The sequence below is a fragment of the Marmota monax genome, unplaced genomic scaffold (assembly GCF_021218885.2).
Source record: "Marmota monax isolate L192 unplaced genomic scaffold, Marmota_monax_Labrador192_F-V1.1 WCK01_AAM20220418_F8-fsc00008, whole genome shotgun sequence".
NCBI lineage: Eukaryota > Metazoa > Chordata > Mammalia > Rodentia > Sciuridae > Marmota > Marmota monax.
The window spans coordinates 28,980,557-28,997,668 of NW_026694432.1; the positions used below are offsets into that span (position 1 = coordinate 28,980,557).

The following is a 17,112-nucleotide window of genomic DNA, read 5'->3' on the forward strand; positions in this document are numbered from 1 at the left end:
GAGTCTGCAGATTAACATCCGGAGCCACACAGTGGAGTGTTGTGAGAACGCAGGCCCTGGGGCCCGGTGGCATGGGCTCGAATCCACTTACCAGCTGTGTGACACGGGCTGCTTTACCTAACTTAGGGCCTGGAGAACTAACCTGCAGAATGGCGGTGGCACCAGGCCTGGGTACAGGTGACATGGGAGAGCATATGCCCGGAGCTTAGCCAGCATTGGAAGAGCTGCTAAGATAATTCAGGAGTCCAATGTCCTACATACAAAATAGTTTATTACAAAAAGCTCAGCGTGCCACACGTCAGAAGGAATCGAACACGACTGCTTCCCTCTTTAGCCACCACACAGGAGAGGCTGGCAGACGGCGCCAACTAAGACCACGGTCTTCCGCAGCAAGTGCTGAAGCCTCTCAGGCCCTCGGCCATCAAAAGACCAACAGCACGGGGGACTGAGAGAGCCACCCCCGGGGCGGCCCGCAAGCCACCATCGCCCCGTCATAAAACAGCCCGGGTCCTTCTGGGGAAGCTGGCCAGGTGCACCCCGGCTCAGGACTCCCGTGCAGAGAGCAGGTGCCAAACTTGCTGTTCTTAGGAAACAAAACAGTCAAAGCAGAAGCAAAGCAACCGTGTGGAACCGTCGCCAGGCATCTTTCTCTGACGCAATATAAAAGGAGCATGTCGCCCACGACCCAGAGTTGGGGAAGGGCAGGGCAGACGCCCCACCGCCCCTCTTGGCGGGGTCCAGAGGGCCACCAGCGCCAGGGCAGCATCTCTTCCAGATGCACCTGCCACGCGAGCTCTGAGGAGCTTCAGCCCCCACTCCCGGGACTCGGACCCCCATCCAAATGGCCGAGTGCACAGTGGCCCCTCGGCTTCTCCCCCCGGGCGAAGCGGCTGCGTCTCAGTCTGTGGCTCGGGGTGAGCCAGGAGGGACGCGGCCCCGAGGGCCGTTCAGTCGGGTGGCCGGGCGTCGGCGGCCTTCTCCTGGACCTCGTCGTACTGTGGCGGGGGAGTCAAGGGCTCGATGGAGGGGGGAGGGACATTTTTGTCCGGGAGGTTGATCCTAAAGTCCTTGAGGTGCAGCTTTTCGGATTTGATCCTCCGAACCTTCAGGGGCTTCAGGCGCTTGGCCAGTCTGGAGTTCTGCCTGGCGGGCGGGTGCCCGGCGCTGGTCTCCACCTCGGCCCTGGTGGGGGTCGTGTCGTCCAGCCCCGTCAGGGACTCGTAGGAGGGGAGGGAGACGCTCATCCTCGGGCTCTGCTGCAGCTCGGGGCCCTCTGTGTAGTGCGTCTGCATCACCTCCTCGTAGCTGGGGACGTAGTACCTGGAGGAGGCCGCCTCGTCCTCCTCCTCCTCCTCCTCCTCCTCCTGGCTGCAAGACACGAACACACACGGTTGTGAGCACACTTGAGGCCCCAGAGGGGGCTGCAGACCCTGACAGCCTCGTGAACCACTGTGTGCCAGGAGCCTTAACGCACCACGCGGACTTCATATTCCCGACTGGGGTGGAGCGCGGTTGGGATGCCCATTTTACAGACGGAGAAATGATACATCAAGGAAAGGGAGGGCAGGAGGCGAAGGCCACACTGAACTACTACGCAGCGTTACCTGGGTGTGGACCCCCTTGGCCTGGAAGCCTTTCACACTGCACAATGCTTTGCGGGGCTATTTATTCCAATGCCCAGCGGGGGCCTCTGGGAAAGGCAACACAAGGCTGGACGCCGCAGCCTCCAATCTGTGGTCGTCCCCAGGTAGGGAAGGAACAGCTGACCGTGAACACATGCATCTCAAATTATTCATCTCCAGTACTCAGAAGACCAGACGCTCCCCCTTACGTCATTTGACGGTTGAAGGAGAAAACCCAAATGCTCAGGACGGGTTCGCACAGCTGACCGAGTCCTGCCAAAGCGGTCTTCCAGGACCTCCCCTTGAACTTGCAGGGGATGGCGGGCAACAGACACCTCCCCGTTGGCCCCTTCTCTGGAAGGAGCTTGGGTGTGCTCACGGCTGGCGTGGGTGTGTGTGGGTGACTGGTTTTCCTCTTTTGATCTTTTCTCTATCTCCCAAGTTTTCTAGCATCAGTAGGAGGGACAGTGAGCGGCGTGTGACTGGCCATGGGGGCCCAGTCTGTGAGGATCTTCCCAGAAGACATTCCCATTTCAATCAGTGGACTCTGCCCTCCCCGGTGTGGGTGGGCCTCTGCTGGGGGCCTGGGTAGAACGAGGGTTGCAGCTAGCAGGAGCCTCCCTTCTCCTGCCTCCAGTTTGGGGGGGGGGGCATCTCATGTCCTCTCCTCCTGCCCCAGGAGTGGGCTTCCAGCCAGCAGCTCCCTGGTCCTCAGGCCCTCGGACTTAGGCGGAATGAGACCACGGGCTGCCCTGGGCCTGGGCCGCTGGCTTCCTTGGGACTTCTCAGTCTCCACGGTCCCAGTTGCCAGTTCCTCATAGTACATTTGCACACACACACACACACACACAGCCATGAGCCACACAACAATGTTTTGGTCAAGGGCAGCGCCTGAGATGGAGGTCCCATAAGAGGACGTCACCCAGTGACCCACAGCTGTCCTGGTTGGTGGCAGTACACTCTGGGAGGTGCTCACACCACAAACTGCCTATCTGTGGCTTTCAGGACGTGTCTGAATGCTGGGCACCGGCCCCACCCCAGTTTGGGGAACCTTGGCTAGGACAGCAGGGTTGTCTGGTTATTTATCTTGATACAGGGAATTGAACCCTGGGGCACTTTACCACTGAACCACATCCCAGCCCTTTTTATTTTTTGAGTAGGGTCTCACTAAGTTGCTGAGGCTGGACGCAATCTTGCAATCCTCCTGTCTCAGCCTCTAAACTGACTGGGATCACAGGTACGTGCCACCACACTCAGTTATGTGTTATCTTTTATTATCAGAAAATAAGTCGGCTTTCTCCAATATAAAAACAACTTCCCTCCTGCTATAAAGTAAGAGATGCTTATAGAAAATTCAAACAAGATAGAAAAATCTAATGAAGAAAATAAAACATCCCCAGTCCTTCCATGTAGAAAACCACGGTGAATACCCCTGTATGTGCCTCTCCTGACCCTCTCTGAGCCCACCCCACACCCTGTGATGTGACAGTCTCCCAAGAGGCTGAGCTGCGGGCTGCGGTGTGGCTCGTGGTAGAGCACTTGCACGTGGGGGGCACTGGGTTCAATCCTCAGCACCATAGAAAATAAAGAACATAAAGGCGTCATGTCCATCGACAGCTAAAAACATGTTTTTAAAAAGATGCTGAGTGTCATCTCCTTTCTGAGGCAGATCTGGTCCCCCGTTAGCAGGTGCAGATCCGCAATGGCTGGCAGGACCGTGCTGAGGGACCACCGAGGCGCTGCCCCTGGCGGGTGGACAACACGGCGGCCAGGGCCGCTGCTCTAGACAGGGACCTGGCAAACTTGCTGGGACGTCCCCTCCTGCGACTGTCTCCTCAGGAGCAAGTCGGGCAAGGATGTGACAGCCTCATGAGTACTGCCACTCGGCATGGGGATCTCAGGAACCCGTCTGTCCACAAACCCTCGGCACCCCACCTGCCTGCGCCCCAACTGCCTGCGCCCCACCTTCCTGCCCCCCACCTGCCTGCGCCCCACCTGCCTGTGCCCCACCTTCCTGCCCCCCTCCTGCCTGCGCCCCACCTTCCTGCGCCCCACCTGCCTGCCCCCCTCCTGCCTGCGCCCCACCTTCCTGCCCCCCACCTGCCTGCGCCCCACCTTCCTGCCCCCCTCCTGCCTGTGCCCCACCTTCCTGCCCCCCACCTGCCTGCCCACCTCCTGCCTGCCCCTCACCTACCTGTACCCCACCTGCCTGCCCCGAAACTGCCTGCGCTCCACCTGCCTGCACCTCACTAGCCTGCATCCCACCTTCTGGCACCCCACCTGCCAGCACACAACCTGCCCGTGCCCCACCATCTGGCACACCATCATCCAGCACCCCACCTGCCAGTGCCCCACCATCCGGCCCCTCACCATCTGGCACCCCACCATCTGGCATCCCATCTGCCTGCACCCCACCTGCCTGTGCTCCACCATCTGGCACCCCACCTGCTGGTGCCCCACATTCCGGCACCACACCATCTGGCACCCCATAATCCGGCCCCCCACCTGCCTGTACCCCACCATCCGGCACCCCACCTGCTTGTGTTCCACCATTCAGCACCCCACCATCGGGCACCCCACCTGCCAGTGCCCCACCTGCCTGTGCCCCACCATTTGGCACCCCACCTGCTGGCACCCCATCTGCCTGTGCCCCACCATCTTGCACGCCACTTGCCGGCACCCCACCTGCTGGCACCCCACCTGCCTGTGCCCCACAATCCTGCACCCCACCTGCCGGTGCCCCACCTGCCTGCACCCCACCTGCTGGCACGCCACCTGCCTGTGCTCCACCATCTTGCACCCCACTTGCCTGTGCCCCACCATCTGGCACTCCACCATCCAGCACCCCACCTGCCAGTGCCACACCATCTGGCACCTCACCATCTGGCACCCCACCATCTTGCACCCCACCATCTTGCACCCCACCTGCCGGCACCCCACTATATTGCACCCCACCTGCTGGTGCCCCACCATCTGGCACTCCATCTGCCTGCACCCCACCTTCCTGTGCTCCACCATCCGGCATCCCACCTCCTGGCACCCCACCAACCGGCACCCCACCATCCGGCCCCCCACCTGCCTGCACCCCACCTGATGGCACCCCACCGGTCGGTACCCCACCTGCCTGTGCCCCACCTCCCTCCAACCCACCGTCCTGCCCCCCAACTGCCTGCCCCCCACCTACCCGCGCTTCTCCATCCTGCCCCCCACCTGCCTGCCCCCCACCTTCCTGCGCTTGACCATCCTGCCTCCCATCTGCTTGCCCCCCACCTTCTTGCGCTTGACCATCCTGCCCCCCACCTGCCTGCCCCCCACCTTCCTGCACTTCTCCATCCTGCCCCCCACCTTCCTGCGCTTGACCATCCTGCCCCCCACCTGCCTGCCCCCCACCTTCCTGCACTTCTCCATCCTGCCCCCCACCTGCCTGCCCCCCACCTGCCTGCCCCCCACCGTCCTGTGCCCCACCTGCCTGCCCCCTACCTTCCTGGGCTTGACCATCCTGCCCCCCACCGTCCTGTGCCCCACCTGCCTGCCCCCCACCTTCCTGTGCTTGACCATCCTGCCCCCCACCGTCCTGTGCCACACCTGCCTGCCCCCCACCTTCCTGCGCTTGACCATCCTGCCTCCCACCTGCCTGCCCCCCACCTTCCTGTGCTTGACCATCCTGCCCCCCACCGTCCTGTGCCACACCCGCCTGCCCCCCATCTTCCTGCGATCGACCATCCTGCCCCCCACCTGCCTGCCCCCCACCTTCCTGCGCTCGACCATCCTGCATCCCACCTGCCTGCCCCCCACCTTCCTGCGCTTGACCATCCTGCCTCCCACCTGCCTGCCCCCCACCTTCCTGCGCTCGACCATCCTGCCTCCCACCTGCCTGCCCCCCACCTTCCTGCGCTTGACCATCCTGCCTCCCATCTGCTTGCCCCCCACCTTCATGCGCTCGACCATCCTGCCCCCCACCTGCCTGCCCCCTACCTTCCTGTGCTTGACCATCCTGCCCCCCACCGTCCTGTGCCACACCCGCCTGCCCCCCACCTTCCTGCGATCGACCATCCTGCCCCCCACCTGCCTGCCCCCCACCTTCCTGTGCTTGACCATCCTGCCCCCCACCTGCCTGCCCCCCACCTTCCTGCGCTTGACCATCCTGCCTCCCACCTGCCTGCCCCCCACCTTCCTGTGCTTGACCATCCTGCCCCCCACCTGCCTGCCCCCCACCTTCCTGCGCTTGACCATCCTGCCCCCCACCTGCCTGCCCCCCACCTTCCTGTGCTTGACCATCCTGCCCCCCACCTGCCTGCCCCCCACCTTCCTGCGCTTGACCATCCTGCCTCCCACCTGCCTGCCCCCCACCTTCCTGTGCTTGACCATCCTGCCCCCCACCGTCCTGTGCCACACCTGCCTGCCCCCCACCTTCCTGCGCTTGACCATCCTGCCTCCCACCTGCCTGCCCCCCACCTTCCTGCGCTTGACCATCCTGCCTCCCATCTGCTTGCCCCCCACCTTCATGCGCTCGACCATCCTGCCCCCCACCTGCCTGCCCCCCACCTTCCTGCGCTTGACCATCCTGCCTCCCATCTGCTTGCCCCCCACCTTCATGCGCTCGACCATCCTGCCCCCCACCTGCCTGCCCCCTACCTTCCTGCGCTTGACCATCCTGCCCCCCACTGTCCTGTGCCCCACCTGCCTGCCCCCCACCTTCCTGTGCTCGACCATCCTGCCCCCCACCTGCCTGCCCCCCACCGTCCTGTGCCCCACCTGCCTGCCCCCCACCTTCCTGCGCTTGACCATCCTGCCTCCCACCTGCCTGCCCCCCACCTTCCTGCGCTTGACCATCCTGCCCCCCACCATCCTGCGCCCCACCTGCCTGCCCCCCACCTTCCTGCGCTCGACCATCCTGCCCCCCACCTTCCTGAGCTTGACCATCTTGCCTCCCACCTGCCTGCCCCCCACCTTCCTGTGTTTGATCATCCTGCCCCCCATCTGCCTGCCCCGCACGGTCCTGTGCCCCACCAGCCTGCCTCCCACCATCCTGTACCCCAACTGCCTGCACCCCACCTGCTGGTGCCCCACCTTCCTGCTCCCCACCTTCCTGTACCCCATCTCTCTGGCCCCCACCTGCCTGAGCCCCACCTGCCTGTCCTGCACCTGTCTGTCCCCCACCATCCTGCACCCCACCTGCCTGCACCTTACCTGCTCGCACCGCACTGTCCTGCATTCTACCTGCCTGCACCCCAGCATCCTGCACCCCACCTGCTGGCGCCTCACCTGCCTGTGCCCAATCATCTTGCACCTGACCTTCCTGCACCCCACTTGGTTGCACCCCACCTTCCTGCAATGCTCCAACCCTGGACTGTCTCCCCTGGCCAAGATGAAAGACCATAAAAAGCAAAGAGAAAACAGAGACACCTTTTTGTTTCAACTTCATGACTAAGTCCTTGAACACCTCTGTGGGTTTCTGACTGGTTGCTCATCTGTCAGGTTCATTTGCAGGGCTCTTTTCTAACGGGGTATCAGCCTTTATCACCTGTTCCCCAACTGACCACCTATTTTCTATTTTCACTTTTGGTCTGGGGATTGAATTCAGGGGTGCTTTGCCACTGAGCCTCATCCCCAGATCTTTTGACCTTTCAGTTTGAGACAGGGTCTCACTAAATTGCTGAGGCTGGCCTCAAACTTGCGATCCTCCTGCCTCAGCCTCCTGAGTCGCTGAGATCACAGGCGTGGCCGCTATACCTGGCCACCACCCACTTTTAGTACATGTCTGTGGCCTGTTAGGTCCAACGCAGTGCTGCTCCCTGACCTTTTCAATTCAGCATAAACATTCACAGCACGTTGGGGTCAGATGGACGAACACCCAATCAGGAGTCCCCCAGGCCCTGCTCGGACTCCCAGGGGCTGTCTAACTGCAGTCCACCTGTCAGCCGTGCACACAGCTGGCCTGGGAAGCCCTGCTCTAGGAGGATAAAGTAGTTGTAAAATGAAAAGCTTTGCGGCGTCTTCCTGGGAGAGGGTGGGAAGTCGAAGCCTCGGGACTAAAGGATCCTTGCTCCCAGGTGCGGGCAGCGGGCGTGGGCCCCTCGGGGTGGGAGTGGCCCTCACCTGTCTTCCTCCTGGGCGCGCGGCACGGCCCCCGTCTGGTGCTGGACTCGGGCCAGCTCCTCGCTCTGCCGCTGCTTCCGCTTGTCCCGGATGCTCAGGCAGATGGACAGCAGCAGCAGCATCACCCCGGCCCCGACCAGCACGTAGGCCACGGAGAAGGTCTTGCTCTTGAGGAGGCCGCTGCCCACCTCGGTCTTGTTCCCCTGCGCCGTCGGCTTCTCAGCAGCACTGAACCCGGGCACCAGGTTCCACATGGCCATGATGACCCCCAGGACCAGCATCCCCAGGCCGATGGCGGTCAGCGCGTAGTGGGAGCCGTTGGCCTTGGACTGTGCCATCCTGCGGGTGGGGGCGCGGGGCCCGGCCCAGGCCAGACCAAGAAGGAGAGAAATCAGCAGCAGCAGCGAAGCCCCCGGGGAGCAACGAAGAGACTCTCCAGTGCTGCTCTAGGAGGACGCAGGCCGGACTCTCCAGGGGACTCCAGGGGACTCGGGGAGCAGCTGTGGGGAGGAGGGGCCTGCAGGAGGGACAGAGAGCGGCAGGTCAGCCTGGAGCCACCGGGCTCTGGCTGGGCCTGGCCTTTGACGCATTCCAGATGTCCCGCGGGCTCCTGCTCCCTGTGCCAGGAGGAAGGGACCCGCCCAGCCCCAGGCAGAGAGGAAAGGCAGACCTCTCCCTGCAGGAGGCCGCGCCCAGCGGCCAGAGCGCAGGGCGTTAAAACATTTTGTGCAGTTGAATGAACGCGGTAAAACCTCAGCTCTCTCCAGAGAAGGCAGAGGGTGGACGTAGCAGTTGGGGGCCTCCTGGATCGACCACTGCAACAGGACTCCCCGTGTGGGGGGACGGGGGGTCAATAACGTGTGCCATCCAGGCAGCCTGCTGGGGTCTGCTTACCACCCTCAAGGGCTCCCTATTACCCTGAGAGGAAAATCCACCTCCCTAGCACAGCGCTCACGCCGCCTTCCCCTGCCCTGCCTGCTGCGCTGCCCTCCCCCGCCCTTCTCCGCACAGCGGCCTCCGCTCAGCTGCAGTTTCCCCATCACCTGGATCAGGTGCCCTAAACCCCACCAACCGCTGTGGCGCGTCTCCTCCTGGGAGTTCCTGGCCGTCTCTGAGCCTGGCCCGCAGCAGGGACTCTCAAGGGCTCTGGGGTCTCAATGTGGAAAGAAATGACCGGAGGCCGCGCAAAGCCACCAGCAAGACCAACTCTTCTTCGGCCACATCAAGTTCCCTTTCCTTAAAGGGGACAGGGGCCTGCACGTTGCCATCTGAGTTCCTAAACCCCGTCCCCAGGAAGCAGCTCGCAGACCCTGAGCGGCAGGGAGCAGCCAGCAGGCTGCAGCCTATGACCGCTGCAGGGAAGGGGACCCCCAAAAGCCCGGGGTGAGAGCCAGGAGGGGCGGGCGCCCCGCCGACCGCCCGGGCAGTCTGAGTGATGGGTTAGGGTGATTTTTATCTCCTTTTTCTTACCGGGAGAAGAACAGTTGGAAACAGAAAGATTCACGAGCTGCTTCTCCTAGACAGAGAAACAGAGAGGTTCATTCTTTGGGCTCCTGGTGGGTCGGTGTCCAGCGCTGCCTCAGACGCGTCCCTCTGGAGATCCTGCTCCTGCCGGGCTCCGCAGTAGCCGCTGCCCGTCTGTCTCGGGCTTGCTGACCTGGAGCGCCCTGTTCTGTTCAGCGGGTGCCTTTCCCTCCCAGAACTACGCAAAGAGCCAATTTGGTGCCTCCAGGGTTGGGGCTACAGAGCTTCTGACGTGGCCCTGGAAAGGTGCCACCTCGGGGGGCCGCGGGGGTCCCGGTTCATTCAGACTCAACCTCCAGACCCCGGGTTGGGCCGTCCGTGGCTGCCATGTTCGAGGGGGCCCTAGGGAGAGCCGGCGGCAGGGTGCCTGGGGTTTCAGGGGCAACCGTGAGCCAGCTAAGGGAAGACCCACCTGGCACGGGTGAGGGCGCGCCTGCCAACCGCTCCAGCTGCCCGGATCGAGTCAGATCCACCTGTGAAAGGAAAACAGACCCAGTTTCTAGGTGGACCGTGAGCATTTCCATTTTGTGGGGTGCTCCTGGGGGGCATGAGCCTTGTGGGGACTCAGAAGGGAAGGGGTGGGCAGGGGCGTGGATCAGTGGGACCCAGAGAGTCCAGACTCTGTAGCCCATGAGCAGCAGGATGGGTGACAAGAGGTGGCCAAGGGCCCCCGAGCCCTTCCGCTGTCCACCCTCAGAGCCATCAGAGGAGAGAGCAGGAGTCGCACCCAGGTCCTTTGACGGGAAAGGAGCCTGTGGCCCCCGCCAGAACCCGTGAGCCCTGCAGCCAGCCCGCCCTGGGAGGACCACATGGGGGACAGGGCAGCACAGGCCCCGGGGTGTCTGGCCACATCATTCCTAAGTGTCACCTGTTGCCCACTTGGTCAATGTGTTCTTGGTATTGCACGGGTTCTTGGTATTGGCTGAAATATTTCCAAACAACAGGCTCTGAAAACCTGTCAGTCTTTCATGGCCGTCAAGGTCCCTCCTGGTTGGACGGGACACCCCTCTCTCTCTCACAGCTCATCATCTGGCTCAGTGACCCTCGGTGGCTTCCATTCTGTCACTGTCACACCATGCACTTCCTGCCACTGGGCCCTTGTGGTTGCTGTTGCCCTCGGCTTGAAAGTCCTCGGCTGCCTTGGGCTGGCTGCTGCTTTGCTGTCCCCCGGTCCTCCCGCACCCGGCTGCTCTGGGGCCCCTGCAGAGTTCCTTGGTGACATTCCCTCCCAGGCGCAGTGAGCTCACTGTCTGTGACAGTCTCTTTGCTCTCTTGTTGGCTCCTTGTCACCCCCACCCTGCAAACTCCCTGAAAGAAGGTTCCTGTCCGCCTCGTTCATTGCTAAGTGGGCAGCACCCAGCCCAGTGCGCGGGGACCGTAAGAGGCACTTAATACACATTGACCAAGTGGGCAAACGGCCACCTGGCCGTCTGACTCCCTGAGCTCCCGTCCAGGGGGGGAGGACGTTCCGTCCAGGGCGGGGCCGAGGGGCGGCTGAGCCTCACTGTCAGGGCCCCCCAGTCCCCAACCTGGCATCTGTGTGCAAATGGCTGCCTGGCGTCATGGGAGGTGCCCCCAAACCAAATAATTCCCCTGGTGGGGGTGAGGTCTCAGGGTCCCCTGGTCTTCCCTGGCAGAAGACACCAGGAGAGCCCCCCAAGCCTCCTGCAGCCCGGGGAGCGGCTCCCTTCACCCCTCAGTCAAGGGGGCAGCTGGGAGGGCTGTGCCCAGCGGGGGAGTCCAGCTCCAGACGCCAAGGTCCCCCCACCCCGGACCCCGGCAGGTCATTGCTCCTAGCGCCCATCTGGACTGGCTCTCCATGAACAAAAGGTCAGCCCTTCCCGGCGGGGCTCTCCCGCAGGCGGAAACCCACAGAATGGACCAGAGAAGCAGCTTCGCTCTCTGAACCGGGCGGAGGGTGGCACAGGATGCTGGGGCCTGTGAGGTCCCCGAGCACCCAGCCCCCGCCCTGTGGAGGGAGGAGGTCTGCCTTCAGGGCTCTGGTGGCCACCAGCCCAGCCCCTCCCCACGCAGACCTCCTCCCGCCAGGCTGCGCCCCTGGGAGAGGGATCCGCTCCAGCCAGGAGCCAGGCTGAGCCCCATTTCCATCGCGAGGGGAGCCTCTGCGCCAAGTTCCAGGCCTGAAGGCCCCAGAGTCACGCGCTGGGGGCGGGAAGAACGGCCAGAGTCTCTGCTGCTGCCCGGTCCTGCCTGCGAGCTGGCTCCAGGCCACCCCCCCACAGACCAGGGTCCAAGGGTGCCAGGTTCCCGACGCGGGGATCTCTCAGACTGTGCGTATGGGAAAATGAAAAGCAGAGGAAAATGTCGAGGGGCTGGCGGGGAGGGAGGACTGGGTCAGCGGGCGAGGCGGGCACAGCAGCAGCCGTCCCAGTAACAGGGCACCAACAGCCGCTGACCCAGTCCTCACACCGGCCTTCAAAGACCGATGAGCCCCACCACCTCTGGGTCTCAGAGTGGGCAAGGGATTGGCTTTAGGTCACACAGCAGCAGCAGAGGCAAGACTCATGATGGGATCTGGCTGACTTGAACTGGACCTTCTGTGTCCTGAGCCACTGCTGGGTCCTGCAAGGTGGAGCCCTGGGGGCCGGCTCCCCCTGGAGCCCCCAGCAGGACCACCTGGCGACTCGCTGGCTTTAGGCCCTGGCGCTGGCTCCCTCGGGCATCCGAGTTCCTGCAGGAGGAGGACATGTGCGGCTGGTAGTCAGAAAGCTCAGAGTCATCGGTCCCAGCAGCCAGGGGACAGGAGCACAGGCGGCCACCGGGCTCCCCCTGCTCCCCAACCCGAGGCCAGGTTCCTGGGGGAAGGGCAGCGAGGCCGGGCGGCTCCTCGGCCCTGGTGGCCCGTCCTGGGCTTGTGCAGGGAGCTCGTCCGCCGCCTCGGGTTTGCATTTTAACCCAGGTTCTGCCACCAGCCAAGGTCACCCTAGTTCTGACTTCTTGGGGCAAACACCGTGACCAAGGGGCAGGGCTGCGCTCCCGGGGGCTGGAGGCTGCAGCTCCGGAGCCCTTGGGATGGGGGGCCGGGGTTAGCATCAGTGCCCGGATGTGAGGGGCTTAAAGCCCAACCTGAGGCCCGGGACAGGGTGCTGGGTGACCCAGGAGCGGCCGCGTTCCCAGGCCTCCAGGGCTGATCCTGGAGATTAGGGCGCAGGCACGGCTTGTCCTGCCCATATCTGGACTGATTCTTTCCAGCCTCAGAAGCGGTTCCCAAACCTTCTGCCAAGAGCACTCTGGGACCGAGCTGGCCGCCCGCCCTCTCCCACCGGCGCCCACCCCGCCTCGGTGCCCGGCTCCTGCTGGCTGAGTGGCCCCCAGGCTTCCCCCAGCTCCGTCGCTGTCCCGGGGCACCTGGTTCTTTTTCCAACTCTGACACTTTGGAATTGTAATGACGGTGAGCGCTACACACCTAGCAAGTGCCGGGTGCCTTACATGCACTCATTACTGTTGATTACTATTTATTATTATACTAACTTTACTTATATTCTGTTTTATTCTACTTATAAAATCTCTGACGTTTTATTTATTATGTATTCACTTCTACTTATTCATAACTCTGGATCTTATTTCTTTAATATCATCATAATTTAATCGATCGTCATTCATTACCATGCTTCAATTTTCCGAGTACCCTGTGACAAACTTTTTAGAATCATCCTCAATTTACAAAGGAATAGTTTCAAGTTCAGAGAAGTTCAGCATCCGGCTCAAAGTCACACAGCAAAGGGCACCGCAGAGATTCAAGTTAGACCTGTCTGACTCCAGAGCTAGCCCACCCCACCCTGCGCCTTCCCGTCGCCCCACTGCAGGGAAAGCCCCCTCCCCAGGCTCCGGCCTGGAACCCCTCCCCCCAGGTCTACTTCAGTCTGTGCAGCGGGTGAAAGGCCTCCTTCCCTCAGCGTCCTTTCTCCTTCATAAAACCCGGCTCTCCGTGAGTCACTCCAGCCCTGTGGCCTGATACCATCGGGATGGGCTGTAAATAATTGATGCTGGGATGTTTAATCATCAAATGGGGTGGCCTGGAGGACAGGGCGGGGGTCACGACCTGAGACCATTTCCTGGGTCCCCCAGACCAGGGCACCGACGGGGGCTTTGACCACAGAACTTTGTTCTCTTTCCTTCCCCGGCTGAAGGCCCGAGACCACCCTCATGGCCTCCCTCCAGGGCCCGTCTCCAAACCCAGCTCCCTCCTGGGTGCGGGGGCCAGGGCTTCGGTGGGTGAGTTGGGGGACACAATCCAGCGCCTGCCGTTGGGTGGTCAAACAGGAGCTGCCCCTGACCGGGTGCTCAGGAGCCCACGGCCTGCCCCCTCCCTCCCCGCAGCTGGGAGGGGCCCCTGCCTGTCACCGTCTCCGCAGAGGCCCAGGTCAGCCCAGGGATCACTCAGGCCACCGTGTGGCCCCCCGGGGCTGAGGAGCCAAGGTTTCACCCTGGCAGACGGCAGGTGCCAACACCTGGGGGCGCCGCGGGGGCAGTGGCTTCAGATTCTCCCAGGACACCCGCTCCCCAGGTGGTAAGCCTCCTGGGGGGGGGGCACGCCACACCCCGTGGCCTGTCACTGTGGAAGTCACCTGCTCCTGGGCCGGACCCAGGGGCCTCCGTGGCCTGGGTGGCTGCCCTGTCTCCGCCACTTGTCTGTGAACACCCCTCATGACCAGCTGCCCCGCGAGGCCGGTTCACCCCAAGCACAGGGCCCCCGATGGCTGCTTCTGCCTGTGCCTGAGGCAGGGGAAGACCAGGGTCACTGGGCGCTACTTCCTTAACTGAGCAGAAGGGAGGTCCCCAGACCCACTTTCCCTCCTTCACGGTCAGGACGCTGAAGCTCAGCTTCCAGCTTCTTAGGCACCAGCTAGCCATCCCACATGACCATGGATCTAAGCAGAAGTATAGGGGTGAAGGGACATTCAGAAAGAGTTCTTAGAGGGAAAGCACACATCTCCTCCCTCCCCCTTCCTCTTTCCTACTGGCAGTAGTGTAGATGTGAGGGCAGGAACTTAAGCAGCCATGCTGGAGCATGAGATAAAGGATGGCAGAGCAAAACAGACAAGCCCAGGTCTCTGATGATCACAGAGATGTTCTTCCAATGCTAGACTGCTGACCTCTGGATTCCACCTACATGAGCGAGAAATAAACATGTATCTTACTGAATCTACTTTTTTTTTAATTGTTGTCACCTAAATGCACCCAAGCCTGGTAAACAGTAACATGGTACTGTAATGATGTATAAGAGCTATGCCAAGGATAGTGTTGAGAGAGTTACCTCAGTGGGTTTATCCAATGACCCTGAGAACCCCAAGAGCCAGAGGGTATTGCCCCATTTTATAGATGAGAAACCTGAGGTCTTGCTCTAAACCAGCAGGTCTCTATCTATCATCCTGCCACAAAGAAAAGATAACAAGTGGGCAGATGCTTAAGGTGGCCCAGGGTGCCTGCTTCCTGGCGTTCCTGCCCTTGGTGTGGCCCCTCCCCTGAGTGGGGGCAGGAACTGTGGCCTCTGGTCAAGGTGATGGACGAGGGTGGTTATGTCCATGGGCTCAGGTGGCATAAGAGAGGACTGACAGGGCCAAGGCCACTTGGGAGGAGACCATTTGGCAGGGACCTGGAGCAGGTTCCCACTGACCAGGAGCAGGACGGCGAAGCCCTTGGTGCCACACTGCGAGGTGGAGTCTGCAGACAGCCATGAGACCTCAGGTGAGAAGCTGGCGGAGGCTCCCGACCCCACGGCTGCAGAGGCCCGGAGGCCAGGCCCCAGAGGAGGAAGCCCGTGAGTCACCCCACAGCGGCCACAGGCGACCTGGCGAAGGGGGCGGCGGCTCTGAGGGCCCTGGAGAGATCCGGGGAGGGGTGAAGGGGTGAGGCTGGACGGCAGGAGCGCCTGGGAGTCGCTGCCGCTGTGGGGCAAAGGCTGATGCCACCCGGAAAGGCACGCGGGAGCCAGGTGGCCCTGGGGACTCAGGTATGTGGAGGACCGGCAGGTGAGGTCCAGGACTCTGCCACAAGGTCAGTTCATGAGCTGTGCCCTGCACCCCTCAGAACCTCAGTTTCCTCATCTGTCAAACAGCAATAATGATTTTAAAAATAATAATAATAATAGAAAATAACTGAGAAAGCGGAACACACCTGGCCCTCCGCATCCTTGGCTTTTACGTCTGTGGACTCAACCAACTGCGGACCAAAAGCACTCGGGGGTGGGGGGAGTCAGCATCAGTCGTGAACACCGACGGACTTTCCCTGTCACTATTCCCTAATGGCCACGTCCAGACCCCTCACACTGCATGGCTGTAAGTAACCCAGAGGTCCACACGAGGATGCACGTCGGTCATGTGCAAACACAACACCATGTGCATTAGGGCCTGAGCGTCCTTGGGTTTTGGCATCCACAAGGAGCCCTGGAACCCACCCCCTGCAGACAGCAAGGGCGACTGTAAACAGAAGGTGCCCCATACATGGAGCGCAGGCCTCCCAGAGGACCCTGCGGCTGACCGGCCCACAGCACTCCATCTGCAGGAAGCAGCGCCCGGCTTCCGTCCTCCAGGGTCTCCCCATTCTCCACCCAGGACAGGGACCTGTCACTAGGCCCAGGGGTGGGCACAGGGCCCAGCCTGGCCAGTCAGGGCTTCCAGGCTCCGGGGCTCAGGGGTGAGCCAAGGACAGCAGGGGGCCCGGAAGGCCAGGGAGCTTTACTTGGCATCTCAGCGCCTCAGTGGGTGGCTGAGGCCAGGCTGCTCTCTGCACGTGCACCTCCCTCAGGAGCAGGCCCAGGGCTGGGGGGGGACAGCTGGCTCCGAACAGATGAGGACGGCAAGGAGCCGGGCCAGAGGAGGGTGAGTTCTGATGAGATGGCTTAAAACCTAGATCCAGCCGGGCCTGAAGCCAACTCCTGGAAGTGATCAGAGCTGGCTCTGATCAGAGCTGCACAAGCCCCCAGGGGCCAAGGTTCTGAAGCGATGGAGGGACTTACCTTACGTACACGCTCTGTCCCCACATTTCCTGTATCCCTTTAACCCAGGAAATGTCGGAACCCGGCTTTGGGAATGGGGTGGCTGGCAGGTGTGGGTGGCAGGACTGGGTGGCGGGTCCAGCTCCCAGTCGGGAGGGGCTTGATTTAACCAGATGAAGTCCTGCCTGCCCTTCTCCGCCAAACACACGCACACCCCACTTTGTGGTGACTGTCGCTGCCCATTTCTGAGGTGTGAACCCCCACCATAACCACCATCAAGCCACCACGTGGTGTCTCTGAGCCCTGGGCTGGGAGCAGAGGGGCAGGGCCGGCTCTCGGGACGTGGACACACCAGCACTCGTGTGTCACCGTGTCTTCGCCTGAGTCCTGGGCCCAAGCAGTAAGGAGCATGTCCACCTTCCAGGTCTCTGAGGACACCACACGATCCCCACACTCAACATCTCAGGTAAGAAGCTCAGGTGCCACTCCCAGGGCCACGTCCCTCAGGATCCTCCTGGGCGGGGCTGAGGCTGGTGGCCAGCAGCAGACCTCGGGAGGAGCCGGCTCAGAATCAGGCTCAGGACCCTCCATCTGCGAGACCTGGGCAGGTCCCTCCAGGGGTCTCGGAAGGAGGTGATGACGTGGGGACTGGGGATGTTTTATATCAGACACCAGCAGAGCTGGGCTCGGGAGGCGCGGAGGGGTCAGAGCAGGAGCTAGAACGTTCTAGGGAAGAAGGGCATGAGCAGTTCTGTGGAAATCACCGGAAGAGGATGACCTAGGAGGGAAGAGGAGAGCGTCCAGGGAAGGAGGGGAACCCGCGAAGGCAGAGAACACAGCCGCAGGCCGCAAACTGAGGGCAGAGCCCAAAGCACAAGGGGCCGGCGCACTGGAGAGAGGCGGAGGAGA

General features: G+C 62.0%; 1 protein-coding gene across 3 annotated transcripts in view; it reads right to left on the reverse strand.

The window, feature by feature from the left end:
- Nucleotides 1-251: 251 nt before the first annotated feature.
- Tmem51 (transmembrane protein 51) overlaps nt 252-17,112 on the reverse strand; it is a 47,831-nt gene continuing 30,970 nt past the window's right edge. For all 3 annotated transcript variants that reach the window (XM_046469269.2, XM_046469267.2, XM_046469268.2), the window contains exons 2-5: nt 9,658-9,718; nt 9,192-9,237; nt 7,722-8,238; nt 252-1,368 (exon numbers count right to left, since the gene is read on the reverse strand). In XM_046469269.2, coding sequence (XP_046325225.1) covers nt 948-1,368; nt 7,722-8,059 — 759 coding nt within the window. In that variant the 5' untranslated portion in view covers nt 8,060-8,238; nt 9,192-9,237; nt 9,658-9,718 and the 3' untranslated portion in view covers nt 252-947. The remainder of the gene's footprint in view (nt 1,369-7,721; nt 8,239-9,191; nt 9,238-9,657; nt 9,719-17,112) is intronic.